At 39.1% G+C, this 20,663-nt stretch overlaps 1 protein-coding gene across 2 annotated transcripts in view; it reads left to right on the top strand.

Annotated features, from left to right (window-relative positions):
• The window catches only part of GRID2 (glutamate ionotropic receptor delta type subunit 2), a 737,077-nt gene that overhangs the window by 607,301 nt on the left and 109,113 nt on the right, over positions 1-20,663 (top strand). For both annotated transcript variants that reach the window (XM_061992861.1, XM_061992860.1), the window contains one exon: positions 17,499-17,637. In XM_061992861.1, the coding sequence (XP_061848845.1) occupies positions 17,499-17,637 (139 nt within the window). The remainder of the gene's footprint in view (positions 1-17,498; positions 17,638-20,663) is intronic.

Here is a 20,663-nt window from a genome sequence, read left to right as displayed (position 1 = left end):
CATCCTGGTGTAGGAATCTCCCCTACTGCTTAATTTTCAATCTTCCACTGTCAATAGGAGGGGAAGAGATCCTAAAGTAGGACTTTACTTTTTCAGTGCTTTTTAAGTTAGAGAGATGGTGTTGGGTTAAAAATGTGTGATAGTTCATCTACTAGATAAAAACTGAGATGAGGGAACATGTGTGGTTTTGACCGAAGAGTCGGCTTCCCCCACACTAGGATAAAGATAAGAGTCAAGAGGAAAGATAACCTTGCACAAATAGGCTGTTAACAAATGGTGATAATAAATCAGTTGAGTGGGAATGTTCATTGTTCATGCCTAGATATACTTGATAATTGAACATTTTTAGGTATAAGCATGTGTTCCATTCTTACAATAGTTTCTTTCATTTCTATATCTATCCCCAAAGAGGAAAATCCTCACTATCCAGTAAAGTCATCTTTGAAGTCGCTTTTCACTTATAATAAATCTGAGTCATGGTCTTAAGTAGAGTGATAGCTGATTTGCGATAAAAAACAGGTTACTCAACTTTCAAACATAAGAGTTGTAGTAGTGATTTCTATCAATAAATTACATTATAGTGTTATTTTGTGTGAAACTTAAAAGGATGGGCGTTTTCTTCTTTCCTCTGTTCACCATGAACTCTCATAGTACTACTTTAGGTCATCTGAGTTTTAGAGATCAGTTTGATAACATTACAGGATGTACCTGAGGTGTAATTTTAGTCTAAATTTTAAAATGTATATTTTTAGAAACATAGTTAGAATTTCTATATTAGTAATGATTTAATTCTGTAAGGTTGGGAGTTCATTGCAGAGAAGCACTCTGAATATTAAAGGTTGACTAGAATTAGTGACATGAAAACTGAACTAATATGTCTGAGATATCTCTGAATCACTTCCTCTGAAGTAGTCATGTGCCACTCTGTGATGATAGATGCTTGGAAACTTTGCAAGAGTAGATTTATAAAGTATTTCGTAATACTTTGAAAGTTCAAGCAAAAAACTACTTTTCCATGTGTGATCTTTTTTAAAAATTCCCTTCAAACCCAAAATCTGGAGTCACAGAGCTATGTAGAGGGAAAACAAAACAAAACAAAACCAAACAAAAAGATGAGGAAAAGCAGAGGCTTTACTAGAATTACTGTTTGTCCTTATGGTTTCACTGAATTGTCTTTTGCTCACTTTCAGCCAAAGGTCACTCTTTCTTACACATGTTCATTATGTCCTTCCTGACAAACTCTTAGCTAAAGCAGCTCTTTAAGAACTCATTAATGACATTGTTGAGTTTAATGTTAATTGTATGTATAGATGGCCTGTTTTCAGTCCATTGTGCACAGTCTTTTTGCCATCCTGAAAGGTACTATATATAACACTCTCAGTTCTCTATGAAAGGCCACCACTATGCAAACTGCTTGTGACAGCTTCTTAGCCATTTATAAATCTATAGCACAGATGATAATTGTGGTTGATTGTTTGAGGCTTTAAAGCATTTGAATCCAGCCATTAGTAATAAGGAGACTGAGTCTCAGCATCACTTGATATCTAATCAGAAGTTTGCCAGTGTGCAAGGTTATTTGTCAAGACTGGGTGCCAATATTCTCTAAAATATTGGCAGACATATATAATTTTGATGCATTCACAGTGGCTGCAAATAGTGCCTTTATATAGGCATGCAGTCAGGTAAACTCTTAAAAGCACAGTGCTATAGAAAAATATTATTTATAATAATATAATTTAAAGATACTATATTTAGTAACCAATCCCCAAATTAAGTTTGAAACCCTCATAAGTCTTCTGATAAAACAATGTATTTCAGCAGCATTAATATTTTGGCCATCTTATTCATTAGAGGCGGGCAGCAAGCCTCACAGCTCCAGTCTGGTCATAGTTAATAGCAATCAAAATATTTACTTTCAAATATCAACACTTGCTTGGTATTTGAGCATCTGGATATGCATAGTGTAAGTCTAGTAATGCTTTGCTAAGAGCTCCCAGTAACTCAACAAATACAAGTAGACATCTCCATTTTCAAAGTTGAGCTGTAGTCGTTACTCTTCTTTTGTTACGACAGTAGAAGAGAAAAATGAAATATACTTTTATGATATTTTTTTCAGAACTTTTAGAACCACTGTAGTGTCTGTCCATCCTCTATCTCTGTGTAATTATTTTGCACAAATCACTACAGTGTATTGGCATTAAATTACTGCACACTATTATTTGTAACATTTTCCATTATCTATCATGCACTTTGATTTTCAGTGGAAAACATATTTTGCTAAAACTGCAGAGAGATGGCAAGCTGCTGATACCTGAAAAAGCCTATAGCTCTTGAAGAGTCATACTATAAATACTACATAATAGAAATGCAAATCTGATTAATAGATGTTGTTGAAGTATCAGTGATACCAAGAAAGGCTGGACCACAGCTATATGCAACATGGCGATATGACATGCTTCCTTCCCCACCTTTTGCCTCATTGTCACCATTTCAGCAAGATAAATAGAGCGAAACGATTTATTGTTGGGAAGGGAATTATAAATATACTATAACTAATATGTTATGCTAACATCATTTTAATCAGGTAATTACTAAAGGACTGTTTGGCCTTTAAGGACATTGATTTAATGGGAATTAATTTAATGATTGAACACTGTTTGTGTAACATTATCATTGCTAGTGATGCAGAAAATTGGAATCTCAGTTCAGCTGAAAAAAGGTTAGACTTTCCATTATCACATTAGATCCCTTTCTTCTGGAATGCAGTTATTATACCCTTTTAAAAACTTTCAGAGTATATTTAAATGTTTGGGTTTTATCTGAAAATTCCAGAGTAGAAAAAGTCAGTAAAAATGTTCAGCATTGTACTGCTGTCATTTTTAATCAATCTTGGATTTCTGTGTAATATAGCCTTAAACAAGGTTGATTAGAATTTTAGTTTTGACTTGCAATTGCTTCTCAGGTGAAACAGATTTTCTCCATTTTCATTTTCTGCTTTCTTCTCTGAAAACCTAATCATTGTGTTTAGAATGAATAGGGGTTTGGTTTATGGAATGGTTTTCAGGTATGAAAAAGCAGCAGCTTTAAAAAGTGGAAGCAGACAGAGTGCAGTTCAATATAACTTATTCTGAGGCTGAATCTTGCACAGTCTAGTCACAGCTTAGGAGTGATTTGAAAGACACTCTGACCCATTTATTCTCAAAATGGAAATAGTGAACATTATAGCAAGCCCGTGTTCAGTACCTGAGGATTAAGACTGAGTTAAAGCTAACTTTTATAGGTACAACTCCCATTTAACTAAAGGGATATTGCATCTGACTGCCCTTGATTTTCTTAGTTATGCTCTTGTCACAAATTATTTTTCATCTTTAGAGTGTCTAACTACTGTTATGTATAAATTGTATGCAGAGAGAAAAGCGGGGCTCTGCATAAACTAATGATTGGAAGCATGTAGTGAATAGCTGTGTCTGACAGACTTTTTCAGCTAGATTAATTTTCAAACAAAATTTTAATCAAGGATGTCTGTGACAGTTCCTGCTGTATCTTGGCAGAGTTTTTACAAGGGAGTCTGGTGGCCAAATGGTTAGCCCTCTGTCACTAGAATGAAGCCACTGCAGTAGAGACAGTAAGTTGGGCAGGTTTGGTATTTGAAGACAGAGAAAAATAATTTGATAATAGACATAGCAGAGACTGAAACTTATAAACACTCTTGCTAACCCAGTGGCAAGCCAACACTTTAGTAGGCTGAAATATTTTGCAGCGGGTAGCACTAGCACTTTTTTGGTGCTGAAGTGTTTACTAGCTTCAGAGAGGAGAGTTTCAAAGAATGACTGAGAATTCTATGTTTCAAGAAAAATAATTTATGAGTAGTCACTTGGGTCATTTTTTGGCTACTTTTATTTATCCATCCGGTCATGTGTGAAGAGCCCTCTGCCCAGATTTATGAGATGGGTATACTGGGCTGCAAATTGATAAGGTCTTAGTGACAGTGCCACTGGTCCTTGATTAGCCTCAGCATTTGAAATCTCAGCATGAGTAATCTCTTCCTATTAATGAGGAAACAAAGCTGAGCAATGAAGCTTAATACGCAAGTCAAATGCCAAAGGCACATCCGGACAGAGGCAAAGCAGTAGCAAATACAGGATTTTCAGTTGGATTTTGCAAAATATGAAGTATAAGGTGGAGGTGATCAGTAATCAGCAATAACCAAAAGTAACGAAAAGTAGCACGTAATTTCTCTTTCAGATTGGAGCTGGTTCATGCCTCGCTGTCGTGGTTTTGCCCAGCCAGCAATGAAGCATCATGACAGTCTCTTGCTCGGTGCCCCCCATTCGCTTACACCCTCCTTAGAATGGCAGAGGGCCCAGCGAAATGGGAGGAAGAAGATAAACAAGGTTGTTGTGGATTGAGACAAGGGCAGGGAGGGCTCACTGCCAATTATGATTCCGGGCAAAACAGACTTCAGTACTCGACTTAGAGAGGAAAGTAGGAAAGTTTATTCTCCTACCTACAAGAAACAGAACAGAATAAAAAGCAAAAAGAGACCAGAATTATGAGAAAAATACACCCAGCACTTTAAGATCTCCCTCCCTTCTCCCTCCTTTCTTCTTGGGCTCAGCTCACTGCTCCAGATATCTCTACCTTCTCCTCCCTCAATGGAATGGGGGATGTCGTCAATCTCTCACAGATAGGCTCTGCCGCTTCTCTCTTCTCAGATGAGGATGACTACTGGTATTCTTCCCCTGCTCCGATACTGGGTCCCTCCCATAGGGCACAGTCCTTAATGAACTTCTCTGGTGTGGGTTCTTCCCAACAGCTACAGCTTCTGTGTATACATGGTCCTCCCTACGGGACACAGCCTCCTCTGGGCATAGTCACTGCCCCTGGCACGGGGTCTTTTATGAAATGAAAACAAATCTGTGCTTTACCACTACTCTCCACAGGATGCAGGGGACTCTCTGCTCCAGCACACCTCCTCCTCTCTTCCCTCACTAACCTTGGGGTCCACATGGTTGCTTCTCTCTCTCTTCTCTCTCTCTCTCTTCCACCAGCTGGAAAGGAAGGAAGAACAGAACAAGAAGGAACAGGAAGAATCCTCCTCTTTCATCTTCTTCTTCTTAAAAAGTGATCATGGAGGCGCCTAATTGGCTCAGCCCCAGAAATGGGTCTGGCTCAGAGCTGGGGAGAGTTTTGAGGAACTTCTGACAAGAGTCATCTTTACAGCCTCTTCCCCATTACCAGGAATGGCTCAATACAAAATCATGACAATCATTTTCTTGGCAGGAAATTAGAGGGAGCCTACATCTACCAGCACAAGGTTGTGCATATATCCTCAGATAAGCTGCATGTATAAGATGCAACTTCTCAAAATCCTTTACAGATTTCAGATGACTAGGAGTGATTTGAAATCAGCCTGAAGGAGTAAGGATTGTCTCAGATATTCTCCCTGTCACATAAAGTGGAGAAATAAATGAGATCTTTCTTTTGTTGATCATTGCTTCCTTTCTGAGAGGTCAATAAGGGCAGCACTTCCCATCCAGCTGAAAGTAAAAAATCTTCCAGGAAGCAAGTGTAATGATCATTACACTAACAATAACAAATGGGACACAGTAAGTGATTGTTTAGCTCAGAAGCAGGACATTAAGGGGAAAAAAAATAATCAAGACACCAAATGACAAAGTGAATGCGTTCTGTAATGGCATGATTTTGCAGTACAAGAAGTCTGAGTTCTAAATGAGAACAATTGGAATTACTCACAAATATGGATTTGATCTTCACGGTATTATTGAAATCTTGTAGGAACATATGATTCTATGAAGTACTTAAAGACAGATGGACAAGGTGTAAAAAAGAGGAAGAAGAGTATCACTGTCAAAATGACATTAGATATTTCAGAGGCATTGAGAACCTGTAAAGAATTGATCTTGATTTCTTGTGGGACTGCGTCCATTGACCAGGAATCAACGTCTGCTGTAGACTACCAAATCACACTGGAGTAGAGGTTGATTGGCTCCTCTCGTGCATCTCTGTAATCCATAAGGGAAAATGTGAGAAATAATAGGGGAATTCAATCTGAGTTATGTGTGTTTCCAGTCTCAGGCTGCCTATGCTGAAATATTCAGAATGCACATATAAAGAAGATGGAAAGAAAAAGCAACATTGATAGCATCAACAAGTTAGAAGGTACAAGCTTCAGGAAAAATGACATGTGGAACAAGTGTACACAGAGGTCAGTCAGAGTTGAGAACACAGGAAGGAGGGCTTTGGAAATGTTACTAGGAGCTAAAGAGACTTTAATTATATGAACATTAATAAACACTAATGAAATTTTAATGAGTGGTGCATTTTGGTGAAGGTAATACCATTCAAAATAGTTGTGACAGAAAGGCAGTAAATATTTCTCTTCTGTGTTTGTGAAAAAGCCAATTAAATACTTTCCATATCAAGAGCAACTCAAGAATTTGTTAAAAGGCAGCTGCAAAGTCAGACATTTTCAAATCAACAAATCCAAACAAATTTCACACAAACATTTTTTAAAAGAGCTTCATAAACAGCCTCAAAACCATCCAGAGGAGAAGGAACAGGAAGCCAAAGCATGTCCATGTAAGTGCACGAGTGGCATACAGAAAAATGCTTTATAATGTGTTGCTGGGTGCCACACCCAAGTCAGTCATTGAACAGAACCTGAAGAGAAAGAATACAGCCAGAAGCTGGTTACAGAGGGTATACAAGGAAATTTTCAGTATTGACGAAGATAGCATATCTTTGGTTTGTCCTGTAAGCAATCTGATAGCATATCTTTGGTTTGTCCTAAAGGCCTTGTGTTCAGCAAAAAGAGTAGGACAGCTATAAACTTTGAAGAGCTTTAATTCTGTTGCAATATGCATGTCAAAATGTCTCTTCTGCCAATTGTATGTTAGGAAAATAGACATCAAGAATGTTTTAAATAGTTGAAATTTTAAGATTAAGGAATACTAACGTTTCCATGAATTTACAATGACTTCACTAAATTATTTTTATGGTAAACAGAAGAATGTATGAACATTTCTAAATATTTCAACATATTTAAAAGGTTCAAATATATCTTTTGAAATAATTTTTGTTTCTCATTTAGTTCACTTTTCATTTTTAGAAAGCTGGTATGTGAGAATATCTTGAGAATTAAAATGCCCACTACACACTTGGGTGAAACAAAATATCTTAATATCTTTTTTTCATATATAAATACTTTTGTAAATCAACACATTTTAATAAAAACAACATACTAGGGGAGAAACAGGTGATGTGGAGAATTAAAAGCAGTAGCTGGTTCTTGAACTTGTCTAGCTATTGTAGAGTCTATGTACCAGCCCTGCCTCATGTTCAGTTCCTTCCCTTCTCTGAATCCCCTGTAACTGCCAATATTTGCAAGACTAGGTAGTTTAGACACTGATTTATAAACTTACTTGGAAGGCATTACTGATTCAAGGGGTTATATTCTCCTGTCAAAGAATACATGTCCTACCTGCTGTGGTCAATGGGTGTTCACTTCGGCATAAAACGTACTATTACAAACTCGGGTTGTGACTTGCCAACTTATATGTTATGGAAATGTATGCTGTCTGCACAGTTAAAGGAAGAATGGAAAAGGATGGGAGAAAAATGAAAAAAAAGGAAAAAAAATTCATGATGATAGATTTTTCAACAACTTCCAAGCTGCGTTTATTTCACAGATGGTAGGAATAAGTACAGGCTTCATTGACTGTAAAGTTGGGGGTTTTGTCCTGTTTTGAATTGAACATTTCCAATTGAAAACAGGAAAGGTTTTATATTATCAAGAAAGTTTTTAACAGAACAATATCAATAGCTAATGCCTTGAAAGATTCTGCCTTTGAAGAGCTCTGCTTTGCAGAGTTTTGCAAAGATAACAGCTCAGTCAAACTTTAGGTTTTGTTTCTCATGGCAAAAATAGCTGAAATATAAAACGCCTCTACCACTTTGATAATACAAACTACTCCCCTTACACCCACTCTCTATTAAATGTCCATTTCACAAAGAAAACATAAGGCACACATTGATCTAAATTGTTTGCAACAGGACACAATGCTTTATCTTTGTGCAAATTGAAATTGCAGATGAACAGCATAATTGATGTGACTGTTCTAGCAAGCTAAAGGCTAAACTGCAGCCAACTCCTAGTTCTTTGTGGATTTTTTTTTCCAAAGGCAAATAATTCACTGAATGTGGACAGAAGTTTTTCAAGAAAATGTGAAACCAAAATCTGTTCCCAGATAACTCACCCTACTATTTCTTCACCTTCCTTTTCCAAGTACAATCTAGATCCTTGTTTTCAAGTTTGATAATATTAGAGTTCCTCAACAAAGCAGTCACAATTAACATTTTACATGGATGTCAAAACTAGCTGAAAATAATATGTCTGAAACTCCTTATATAGAAAATCACTTGGTTGGAAAAGACCTTTAAGATCATCCAGTCCAACCACTAGCCTAACACTACCAAGCCCACCAGTAAACTATGTCTCTCAGCACCTCATCTACACTTCTTTTAAATATCTCCAGGGTTGATGACTCCACCACTTCTCTGGGCAGCCTGTGCCAGTGTTTAACAACCCTCTTCGTGAAAAAGTTCTCCCTAATATCGAATCTAAACCACCTCTGGTGCAACTTGAGGCCATTTCCTCTTGTCTTATCACTTGTTATGTGAGAGACTGACCTCCACCTCACTACAATTTCCTTTTGGGTAGTTGAGAGAGTGATCATGTCTCCCTTCAGCCTCCTCTTCTCCAGGTGAAACATCCCCAGCTCTCTCAGCTGCTCCTCATAAGACTTGTTCTTCAGACCCTTCACCAGCTTTGTTGCCCATCTCTGGACACATTTCATCACCTCCATGTCCTTCTTGTAGTGAGGGGCCCAGAACTGGACACAGTATTTGAGGTGTGGCCTCACCAGCACCGAGTACAAGAGGACAATCACTTCCTTGTCCCTGCTGGTCATACTATTTCTGATACAAGCCAGGATGCCACTGGCCTTCTTGGTCACCTGGGCACACTGCTGGCTCATGTTCAGACATATGTCAATAACATCGCTAGGTCTTCTGTTCCTCTGGACAGCTCTCCAACCACTCTGCCCCAAGCCTGTAGTGTTGCTTAGGGTTGTTGTGGCCCAAGCACAGAACTCGGCACTTCGCTTCATTGAACCTCACGCAATTGGCCTTGGCCCATTGATCCACCCTGTCCAGGTCCTTTTCAAGAGCCTTCCTGTCCTCAAACAGGTCTACATACCCTTCCCAACTTAGTGTCATCAGCAGACTTACTTAGAGTGCACTCCATCCTCTCATACAGATTGTTGGTAAAGATGTTAAATAGAACAGGCTCCAACAATGAGCCTTGAGAAACACCACTGGCAACTGAGCATCAACTGGATTTAACTCCATTCACCATGACTCTTTGGGCCTAGCCATCCAGACAGTTTTCTACCCATCTTAAAGTAGGTCCATCCAAGTCATGGACAGCCAGTTTCTCCAGGAGGATGCTGTGGGGAATGGTGTCAAAGGCTTTACTAAAGTCCAGGTCCAGTCCACAGCCTTTCCTTCATTCATTAAGTAGGTCACCTTGCTGCAAAGATCAAGTTAATCGAACAGAACCCGCCTTTCATAAAGCCATGATGACTGAGCCTGAACTCTTCTTCATCCTGTATTTGCCTCATGATGGTCCTCAGGATAATCTGTTCCATAACCTTCCCCATCACATTTGCTAAGCTCCAGTCAGCTGAGACCTCCGCGGTGAGCCCGGACTGCTGGTAGATGATGGAAAGTGGCTTGGCGAGCACTTCTGCCAGTTTCCTCAGCACCCCCAGGTGGATCCCCTCTGGCCCCATAGACTTGTGTGTGTTCAGGTTGAGCAGCAGGTCACATACCTTTTCTCCATGGACTAAGGGGACTTAATGCTTCTTCTTATCCCTGTCTTCTGGCTTGATGGACCAGGCACCTAGAGAACAATTGGTTTTACCATTGAAGACTGAGACAAAGGCGGCATTAATTACCTTAGCTTTTTTCTCATCCTTGGTCCTGTGTCCATTAAAGGATGAAGATTCTCATTAGCTCTCCTTTTGTTGCTGATACATTTTTAGAAACTTTTTCTATTGTCTTTTACAGCAGTGGTCAGCTTAAGTTCTAATTCTACAACCAACTTCCTAAACAAGTCAAAACTTACCATCCATAAGTCTAAGGTAGATCTGCTGACCTCCTCTCCTTGCTTCTCTGAGAATCAGGAACTCAATCATTTCATGATCACTATGTCCAAAGTAACTTCCAACTATCATATCTCTCACAAGACCTTCTCTATTCACAAACACCAGATCAAGCAAGACACCTTCTCGCATTGCCTCCCTCACCAGTGCATGAGGAAGTTGTCTTCCACACACTCCAGGAATCTCCTGGACTGTCTCCTCTCTACTATGTTGTATTCCCAGCATACATCTGGTGAGGTGAAGTGCCCCATGAGAACAAGGGCCAGCAATCATGAGAGTTTTCCCAGATGCCTGTAGAATATTTTATCTACCTCCTCATCCTGGTTGATGGTCTATAACAGACCACCGTGACATAAACTTTGCCCTTGATGCCACATGATGTCCTACCTTGACATCAGCCTTGTTGTTTTTCCCCCTAATTCTTACCCATAAACACTAGACTCTATCCTTACTATCACTGGCCTCTAAATAGTCACGACATTCCTTAACATAGAGGGCTACTCCACCACCTCTCCTTCTTCACCTATCCCTTCTGAAATGTTTGTAGCCATCCAGTGCAGCACTGCAGTCAACTCATCTCTCCATGTTTCCATATGACATCTGTGTCGTACTTTCCTTGGTGCACAATGGCTTCCATCTCCTCCAGTTTGTTGCCCGTGCTGAGTACATTGGTGTAGATGAAGATTCAGACGGGTTACTGATCCATGTAACTGTTGGTAGAGAGAAGTCCTGACCCCTACGTGACCATTGCCTCCCTGATATTCTCCTGCTTCCACTGAGACAGCAGACTGAAGGATGTCACCAGCAGACCACCCCTCAAATATTGTCATGCTGCCACCAGGCTTATCTCTGTCAAGCCTGGTTTTACCCATTTCCTCCTTCAAATCTAGTTTAAAGCTCTCCCAATGAGCCTTGCTAACACTTGTCCCAGGATTCTTTTCCCCCTATGTGACAGATGTACTCCATTTTTTTCAAGTAGTCTTGATTCCACGTAAACCACTTCATGATCAAAAAAAACCCAAAATCCTGGAGGTAACACCAGGCTTGGAGCTAGGAATTGATTTATTGTATCTTCCTGTCACTTACCTCATCTTTCCCTATAACCAAAGAAAATACTGCCTATGCTCTTGATCTCTTAACAAGACATCCCAAGGACTTCAAGTCTCTCTTGATAGCCCTTGGACTTCTGGTCACAATTTCATTGCTGCTCAAGTGAAAAATCAATAATTGATAATAGTCTGATGGCCAGATGAAGGCCATCTTCACGTCTCTTGACTCGTGCTCTAGAGAGGCAACAGTCTTCCCTAAGAGGCAGGTCAGGTCTGCATATCAGCCTTCAGAAGGGAGTCTCCTGTGGCGATGGCCTGTCTTTTTTTCTTCTTTGTGGAAGATGTTTTGGTGCTGGGTGCTGGCTACCTGAATGTTGGTAACACCTCCAGTCTAGGTGAGCCATTATCCTGATCACTGCTTGGCTCTGCTTGCAGAGCTGCATACCTGTTTAGGAAGGGCAAGGATAACCAGGAGGGTGGAATAGTTGCAGAAGACACATATCTGCTGTGCTGGGCTGCAACTTGTTTTCATTGTCCTCTATCCCTGAGTTGCTGCATTCAGCTGAACGAGCAGAGGAGGGGGAATTCTCTGGGTCAGGTGCTTTATATCACTGTTGGACATGAGAACACTGTCATGAGAAAGGTAGGGTATGATCCCAATAGTCCACCTCTCATTCATGCTCACTGATGCTTCTCAACATACCTCCTCCTGGAGCTCTGCCACTAAGTACAGTAATTCTTCCACCTGGGCACATTTTCCACAGCAGTGCTCGTCACTTCCACCATGTACTATCTCGACAGTGGGGTAAACTTTTCATCCCATACCTGGGTGGCTGCATGTTTGTGGTTCAGTCTAGGAAGTTGCCTCAGCTGTGGAGAGTGCTGAGTACAGCAGAGACTATAGCTTTGTGCCGAGTGGCTACTATTTTACCGTTGTCAAGCTGATAGAACTCCTGCACCCTCACTGTTCACCCTCCCTGCTCAACTTTCTGCACAAGCTGCTACACAAAGAGCCACCTCACGTCCTGGCTGCTGCACCAGGCCTGCCCTGTTCGCAGGGCTCCTGGTCACTCATCCTTCTTGAGGCTGTTTAAATTCGCCTCAGTTGTCTTGGTGCCGCCTCCTAGCACATCTGCAAGAGCTGCCAATCTCTGCTTCTTCCTCAGGTTTCTCTGCTCCAGAAACCCTTTGTCTGCCTCAGCCTAGTGCTCAGCCACAAAACCGAGTCCTACTGCTGTGGTGTTCCTCACTGATTGAGCTCACAGCAGAGACTATTGCAGATTAAAATATTGAAATTTAACAAAGTTATTTGCAACTGAGGTACTTTGCTAAAGTGAGAATGGTAGGGTAGCCTTGGTGGTAAGCATTAGTGACAAATTGAGGTTTGTCTCTAATAAGAAACTACTCTTTGGGATTTCCCTGTGAACTCTGGTTATCATAAATACAAATTGCAAGCTGTGATTCTTGTAGCATCCTTTCATTAGGAGAAGGATTGTCATCCATGCCTCTCTCTTCATATGTTGAATATCTGCAGCAGATTCTCAGTCCAGCTTTCAAATGCTCCCAGAAATAACATTTAGCAGGGCATAGAGTAATGATGATTTACGGCTTTCCTTGGTGTGTATAGTTCTTTATAAAGTACATTTCAATAATTCATCTTCAAAAGGCATTATTGTCCTCAATAATCAAATCCAAGTTTTCTCGACATTGTTGGCTCTATGCTGTCAAGTTATTTACTTTATTATCAGTAAAAAAAAAATTTGAGCTGTTAAGCAAATTCATTTTTATTTATAAATATTGTACAGTGAGGTGGTTACATTGATATTGAATCAGAGAAGCCTTATATTACACAGAAGCACAGAATGAGAGACTTGTAAGGGTTGAAAGGGACCTCGAAAGATCATCTAGTCCAACCCCCCTGCCAGAGCAGGACCACCTAGAGTAGGTCACACAGGAACTCATCCAGGTGGGTTTTGGATGTCTCCAGAGAAGGATACTCCACAACCCATCTGGGCAGCCCATTGCAGTGCCACGTCACCCTCACAGTGAAGAAATTTTTCCTTGTGTTTCTTTGGAACCTCTTATGTTCCAGCTTATACCTGTTGGTCCCTGGCCTATCATTGGCCATCACTGAGAACAGCCCAGCTCCATCTTTCTGACATCTGCCCTTTACATTAATGAGGTCATTAAAAAAACATTAATGAGGTCACCTCTCAGTCTCCTCTTCTCCAAGCTAAAGAGCCACAGCTCCCTCAGCCTTTCATCATAAGGGAGATGCTCCAGTCCTTCATCATCATTGTGGCCCTGCACTGAATTCCCTCCATCAGCTCCTTGTCCTTCTTGAACTGAGGGGCCCAGAGCTGGACACAGCTGTCTGGATGACTAGTAATAAAAATTGCAGCACTTTTCAGCAAGATGGCTGCCACTACATGTGATCTCAGAAATTCCAACTGTGCTCAAAACTCCTCCAAGAAACATTTCACCATTTATTTTACAGAAAAAAAAAAAAAAAGAGTTTTTTCCACTCCTATCTCAAATACTTTCACAGTTCTCATCTGATCTGGTCTAGTTCTGATAGATAACTGCAACTTTTCTTCAGGCAAACAAATAACAAATCCCTGAGAACCATATTTGGAGAAACAGGCTATGCATTTTGAATTATTCAAATTTAACTCAAAGTTATGGAATACCAAGATCTCACCTCATTGTGATCCTCAGTTTCCCCAATTTGCACATTTTTCTCATGATTTCATTTCAACTCCTAGCCTGTAATTCTCTCTTGCAATATTTGAGTTGAAGAAACCTTTAAACTTACCATTAAGAAAGGAGAATAACTTAAAAGGTATTAGAGATATGTATGGGAATTGTATATTTTCACATTTTATCTCCTAAAGTGGGTTTTTCCTGGTGTTTAGGTCTGTCATAATTATACATTATATTGTTTTCATTGTCAAGACAATGGGTGGTATCTTTTCTTACCTAGTTTTCTTACTTTTTCTTCTTTTCTTAAGTTGCAGCCTAAGCCTATCATCTGAAGTAGTCTAGCATTAAACTGGTCTAGGACTGATGAAGGAGAGCTGTGTTAGTTGAGAGTGGGAAGACTAAAAGTAACTTCTTTCACTGTCACTCCTATGATAATTCAACTCTTCCAGAAAACTCCCAATAAAATTGATTTTTGCAAATTCAGTTCACTCTGGAAAATATTTTTCCTTCCTGAACATGCAATATGAAAATTTTAAAGGCAGATTAGATTCTGTAATGATTTTTAATACACATCAGAAGTGTGACAGGAATTATACTAGTAGCTGTAGCCACAACATAGGTGATCTACAGGTAGTGAGATTTTGTGCTGCAGTGTACTCTTCTGCCAGTGTATGGAAAGGACTAAGCCTAAAGAATAGAGTCTCTGCATGTAGTTAGGTCTGTCTCTTAAGATGACAAAGCAACTCCAGAACTGCTGAGTGTCTTCTTTAATTTCCATGTGTTTTATGAGTGAAGCCATTAATGGTTATTGAGCTTGCTAGTATGACATGGAAGACAATAGCAGGGAAAGACTTGTTTCATCTTCTTGGCTCCCTCCTCCCTTGTCCTGTGTGTCCTGTGCATATTTCTTCATAACTACAATATGCTGTCACCCATAAAGAAGATGTCTGTGCACCTGAAACTCATGCTAGATATTGGGAAACAGAGCCCACGGTGTTTTACATGCATGTCCCTTCTGCATATTAATTTACAGCCAACAGCAGTGACTGTTAGGTCTGTATCTCTTTTTCATGGTAATGTTAACAGAAAACCAATGCGTCCTGCTTCCATGAATGACTTGATACTCTTCTGCACTGAGAAAACATGTAAAATTGGACTTAGAAAATTCTGGAAAGTTTTATCCCTAGAAACAAAATTGGGAGAGGAGAGTTAAGAGGTTTCTTAAGGTAAGCTGTCATGGTGCAGGAAGTGTTTTAGCAAAAAATACAATAGAACAAGACTGTATCACATTAAGTCTCCTAATAGATGTCAAAGAAATTGTACTATGGAAGTAAAAGATCTCCTTTGATTTTTATTTGTTTATTTCTTTCATGGGGAGAGGTGAAGCACTCTGCCTGTACTGCTTAAAAATCATGGACCTATGCAGATGCAGTGTCAGTCCTGCTTTAGAAATGGTGATTTAAGAAGTGTTAGTGCAAAGATTTTAGAGTAGGAGCTTGAGTGGTGAATTATTTTGATACATTTTTTGTATGCATACTTGGATGCAAGCTTTGTCCTCAAGCTTCACTTATTGATCGCTCATATACAAGGCACAACTGTGAATGAGGAATAGGCTCTCACAAACACCTGGGTGAACTAAAAACACCTGAGGTGATCAGCACTCACATTTTTTTAAAAGTTTGTTGTTAGCATGTGTGTTAAAAAAAGAAAAGGTAACAGTGAATAGTGGGGACAACCTTACTAATGTTTAAGAAAACTACAATGTATTAACAGTAAAGGAATGCTGTGATGGATTTCATGGTCACTTGTTGCACAGCATCATCATTTGAACAGCAGAAAGCCAGTGCATGACTTTCAGTGGTCCTCTCTTTTCTGATATTTCATTTCAATTAAAAAAAAAAAAAAAAAAAGTGGGAACTTACAGGAGACCAGTGGATTCTTGTCTATCACTCTACCCATTTCAATTCAATATGAACATTACCTGCAGGGTTTGGCACAAACAGCCTTTTTCAGTAAATTCATACAGCTGCCTGCTCTTTTCATTTTACTAAAAATATTTTTTTAATTAAATATGACAAAGATATTGCAAAAACTATAGTAAAGCAGAAATATTCTATTAAAAATTATTTAAAATTGATGTGGGAGAGCAAGCCAAATCTTTAGATGTTGAAGTTAATATTCATCTTTGAAAGTCCTTATATTGAAATAATATCTCCCAATCTCATGCATGTGTGAGATAATCACACGACATCTTGGAAATAAAAGAAAATTTATTAAGATCTGCACAGATCTAATATCACAGAATTGCAGAATGGTAGGGATTGGAAAGGATCTCTAGAGATCATGTAGTCCAACCTCCTACTAAAGCAGGTTCACCTAGATCTGGTCACACAGGAATGCATCCTGTGAAAGACTCCAGAGAAGGACACTCCACAGCCTCCCTGGGCAGCCTATGGCAAAGGTCCCTCACAAGAGAGAAGTTTCTCCTCATGTAATACAGATTTTGTCTTTAAATAGTGGAATTTTTTGTGTTCCAGCTTCATCCCATTACCTCTTGTCTTATCACATAATGCTAGTATAGGGAGAGAGGAAAAGGGTGAAAAAGTCTTGAGCAATTAACAATGGATTTTTACTGCATTCACCTGTACCCCCTAGCTATTTGTAGCTGTGAAAAAATTAATCTGCAGACAAAATCTGCATATTTTTAAAACAATGACTTTTCCTTAGTCTGAATTTTCTGATTTATATGTTTTTAACTGAAAGAGCTCTTTCAAAGTCTCCAAACTAATGTGTTTTAGGGGCAACTATTTGTAGAAAAAATGCTTTTCATGGCATGCTAAACTGAGCTCTAGTCACACAAGACTGGAAGATCCTGGTAGATTTAATTGCTGCTAATGTTTTGTTTACATTGAAATTGGATTTTAAAGGAAAGCAACTGTGGGAATACAAAACATTTTTTCATTCTTCTTCAAGAAATATTTTGGGTTTTTTTCTTGCATGTCTAAGTTCACTTGCATCAAGTTGTACACATACATATGGGTCCCACGAGCATCTGTCTGCCTTCAGAACTGTGAAAAGTAATTGTATTTTGATGGGTTTTTTTAACTTTATGTTCTCAAGAATGCAAGAAAAAATTAAGGTTTGTAGATAAGATCTCTAAGGAAAGAACATTGTAAGAATGTACTTTTGCTGGTTTTGTTCTGAGATCTTGAAGTCTATTTCCATCACTGGACAGGACTGGCAGATGAATTGCAATTAAAGGCACAATAGCAAAAAAGATTTAATACAGTATTGATGGCTGATTGTGTGGGCTTCCTTGAGTAGTTTTCATTGCATTGAAAGCATGGCTCCAAGTCCTGCTCAATTTACTAAAGCACCTTGCTTCACTACTTTACCTCGTTGACCTTGGGACCTAGTTCTCCTGAGCAATGCATAAGCAATGAGGATCTGGGTTTCCTTCTGCCAAATGAAAACTCTTACTTTTCCTCCTTCCCCACAGGAGGAGAGGTTCCATACACAACCCTGGCAACCCGACTGATGATGGGAGCTTGGTGGCTTTTTGCTTTGATTGTCATCTCCTCCTACACGGCAAACCTAGCAGCTTTCCTCACCATCACACGCATTGAGAACTCCATCCAGTAAGTTGATAATGAATTGAGGGAAAGAGGGTAACTGTGTATATACATGTAGAGGAGTATGAATATTCTACTTAAATATGGGAAAAGGAAGACATTTTTTATCATCCTGAGAAGTAGTTTGGAAGCTAAAAAAAATCTCCCTGGAAACACTTTGTCTTTAGGACCAGAATTACTAGCCATAGGCAGATACTCTTGTGTGCCATGTATACATACCTATGAATGCACACAGACATGTTTTGAAAGAAGCAATTGATTTTGAGATAACTAATGTATCAATATTTGAAATAGGAAAGTATAAATTGTTTCCAAGTGTTTTCTGTCTATGCTTTCCATTCAAAGTCATCCCCCAATACTTGTGCTCTGACACTTTAATGAGTAGAAAACAAATGCTTCTTCAATGTGTGAGAAGCTCAGAGATGAATTCACCTCTTCTTGTCAAGACGAAGATGTGTTAATGGCAACATATCATAAAAAAACCACTTACTAGTCATCTTTGCTCTTGTGCTCCCAGGTGTTCTCTTACTACATTAACGAGTCACTTTGTTCTCTTTTTTTGTGTCTATTGGTTCTTTTTTCTTCATGCCTCCCTGACATGAATGTCCTTATCTTCTCCTGTTCTCTTTATGTTTAAATGTTTTTCTGTCCTATCTTCCAGTCCTTTTTTCCAGATCTTCTTATGTCCTCATACCACAGGAACCTTTCTAGGTGTTCCACTCTCTCTTTCCCCTTTTGTTCTCATTTCCTGTCCTTCATCAGGCTGCATGCTTGCTCCGACTGCTCCACTGACTTCTTCCACTCCCTTCTTTTTGGGGTCAAAACAGAGGCTAGAAATTAAGCACTTGGTAGCAAAGCACTCAAAGGAGTAGGTGGACATTTTTCCATAGCAGATTTTTAATCCTGAGGCTACAAATCCATGAAAGTATGTGAGAGTGACAAAGTTAGCCTTTCCCATAAATCCTTCTTTGCAGAAATGATAGACTGACTTTAAAGGAGAGAGGCATGTTCTGCTGTATTTGTTCCTCCAGAAAGATAAGAACTTGATGTTCAAGTCAGGTTCAATGCCAAACTTAGGGAAAATTCAGTTTTCTCACTGTTGATCCAAGTCCCTATCTTTTGTGTATCAACACCTAAGGTCTTGCTGCAAGTAGTTCAGCAAAATTTCCAATGCCTCCTGAGATAATGAGCTGCTAGTGTAGCCTGGGCAGGGAGATCCTTAGCCTCTTGTGAATTCATAGGTTAGATTCAAGCATCACTGCATGCCAGCCAATCACCGTGGTCTCACTGGGGCACTTTTCCTCTGGGAGAAGATTTTCTGCACACTAAAACAAATCCAGGCTTTAACAGCACTTAGACAATAAACATCTGCAACAGCAGACAAGTTTTATTTACAATTGAAAGTCAAGGCTCAGACCAAAGAGCAGAAGCAGCCCTTAACTAAGTGCATGGTTGTCTCAAGCCTCTTCCCATTAGGAGCATCTTTGTGCACTTAGAAAAACCTTTCTCTTTCTCCCTGCTCCTCAGGCAAAGTGGGACAGAGGGGGAAACTGACATCCTGTGACTGAAGCACTACCAGTCCTTATTAATTCACATTTGGAGATAAAGAGGCTATGGTTGCTATCCTTCTCTTCTGGGCTAGCAACCTCAACACTTTCAACATTCAGAGTGATAATCACTCTTAAGACAGAGACATGTAAAACAGACTAAAATAACAAGATAATAAATTCCCCTCATGTAGTTGTATTACCAGTGAAATCAAGTCAACATTTTCTATTGAAATCCAAATTCTGAGATCATGGAGTGCTGGAGAGGTATTTTGACACAACCCAGTAGACCCAATTATAATCCCTTCACGATTTTTAAGGGAGTAAAATTATATTCTGTATAAGTGTTTGTCAACATCTATCTTGAGGTTTTCAGAGAGGCTTTTTTTTTTTTTAAGTTTGAAAAGCTTTATATCTGAATAAGAAGCATGAAGAAACAACATGGGAATTTCTACATGCAAAACAAATAATAATGATATATTCAGTCAGTTTGTCTTTACAAAAATTAAATATGCCTCTGAATCCTGCTTTAAAGTTATGTCCCTTACAGTTTTGAAGTAGTCCAAAAAAATGTTGAAAGTACTGTGACAAATGTCTTTTTTCTTACCATGTGTGAGAATAAAATATACCCAAACTATAATTTAATACATCTTCAGCTTTTTCTTGCAGTTTATTATGATGTCACTAGAAAACTCTCAGAGGAATTTTGAGGTTATTATGTACCGTTGGGACTACGTTGGTCTTTGTGCTGTATTATTTATAGGCAAAGTCACTGAAAATGTTTTATTCAGTAGAAAATGTTGCAGCTGGAAAGCTCCTGGAATGAAAGAATAGAGACAGTTTTCAACAGTGCTTGCAAGCTCAAAAATAGGGTAATTAGATGTGTTAAGTATCCATTAGGGAATGAAGTTATCCTAACTATGGTGAGAGTGTAAAACTTTAGTTTACAAAACTGCCAAAATTGGAACTCATACCAGCACATGAGAGGCTGTTTATTTACTATACTGAATTACTGCAAAGTGGGAAACACGAATAAGCAATAAAGAAAAAAGCTGATGCTCTTGTTTTGTTTTTCTTTAACAGATCAAATTGTACCTTGGGGAGCTTTGAAAGTCAGAATGGAAATTAGTTTAAGTGTTTAAAGAAAATAAACCAGATTCTGCTTATGGTGCTATACAGCCAGCTTCAGAGAACTCAGAAAATAATGAAAAGAAACAGAAACCAGTGTATTTGCAGAGATGTAACACGTAGTTAATAGATTTTTGTTTCAGATTTCCAATTAGCATCAGATATTACAGTGTGTTGTTGAAAGTATGGTATTTGTGATATCTTTTAGAAAAGAGAGGATTCAAGTAGCCCACAGCAAGTGTATCATTTCAGTGAAACATTTTGGTAGTGACTGCTTTTGAATCTGTAATCAGTTTGTGTTCAGAACTTTTGCAGATTCACTTTCTCAGCTGTTACAAAGGTTAGACCACTCTTCCT

The sequence above is a fragment of the Colius striatus genome, chromosome 3 (assembly GCF_028858725.1).
Source record: "Colius striatus isolate bColStr4 chromosome 3, bColStr4.1.hap1, whole genome shotgun sequence".
Lineage (NCBI taxonomy): Eukaryota > Metazoa > Chordata > Aves > Coliiformes > Coliidae > Colius > Colius striatus.
The sequence above is the reverse complement of the archived record's forward strand: the minus strand, read 5'-3'. Positions and strand labels throughout refer to the sequence as shown.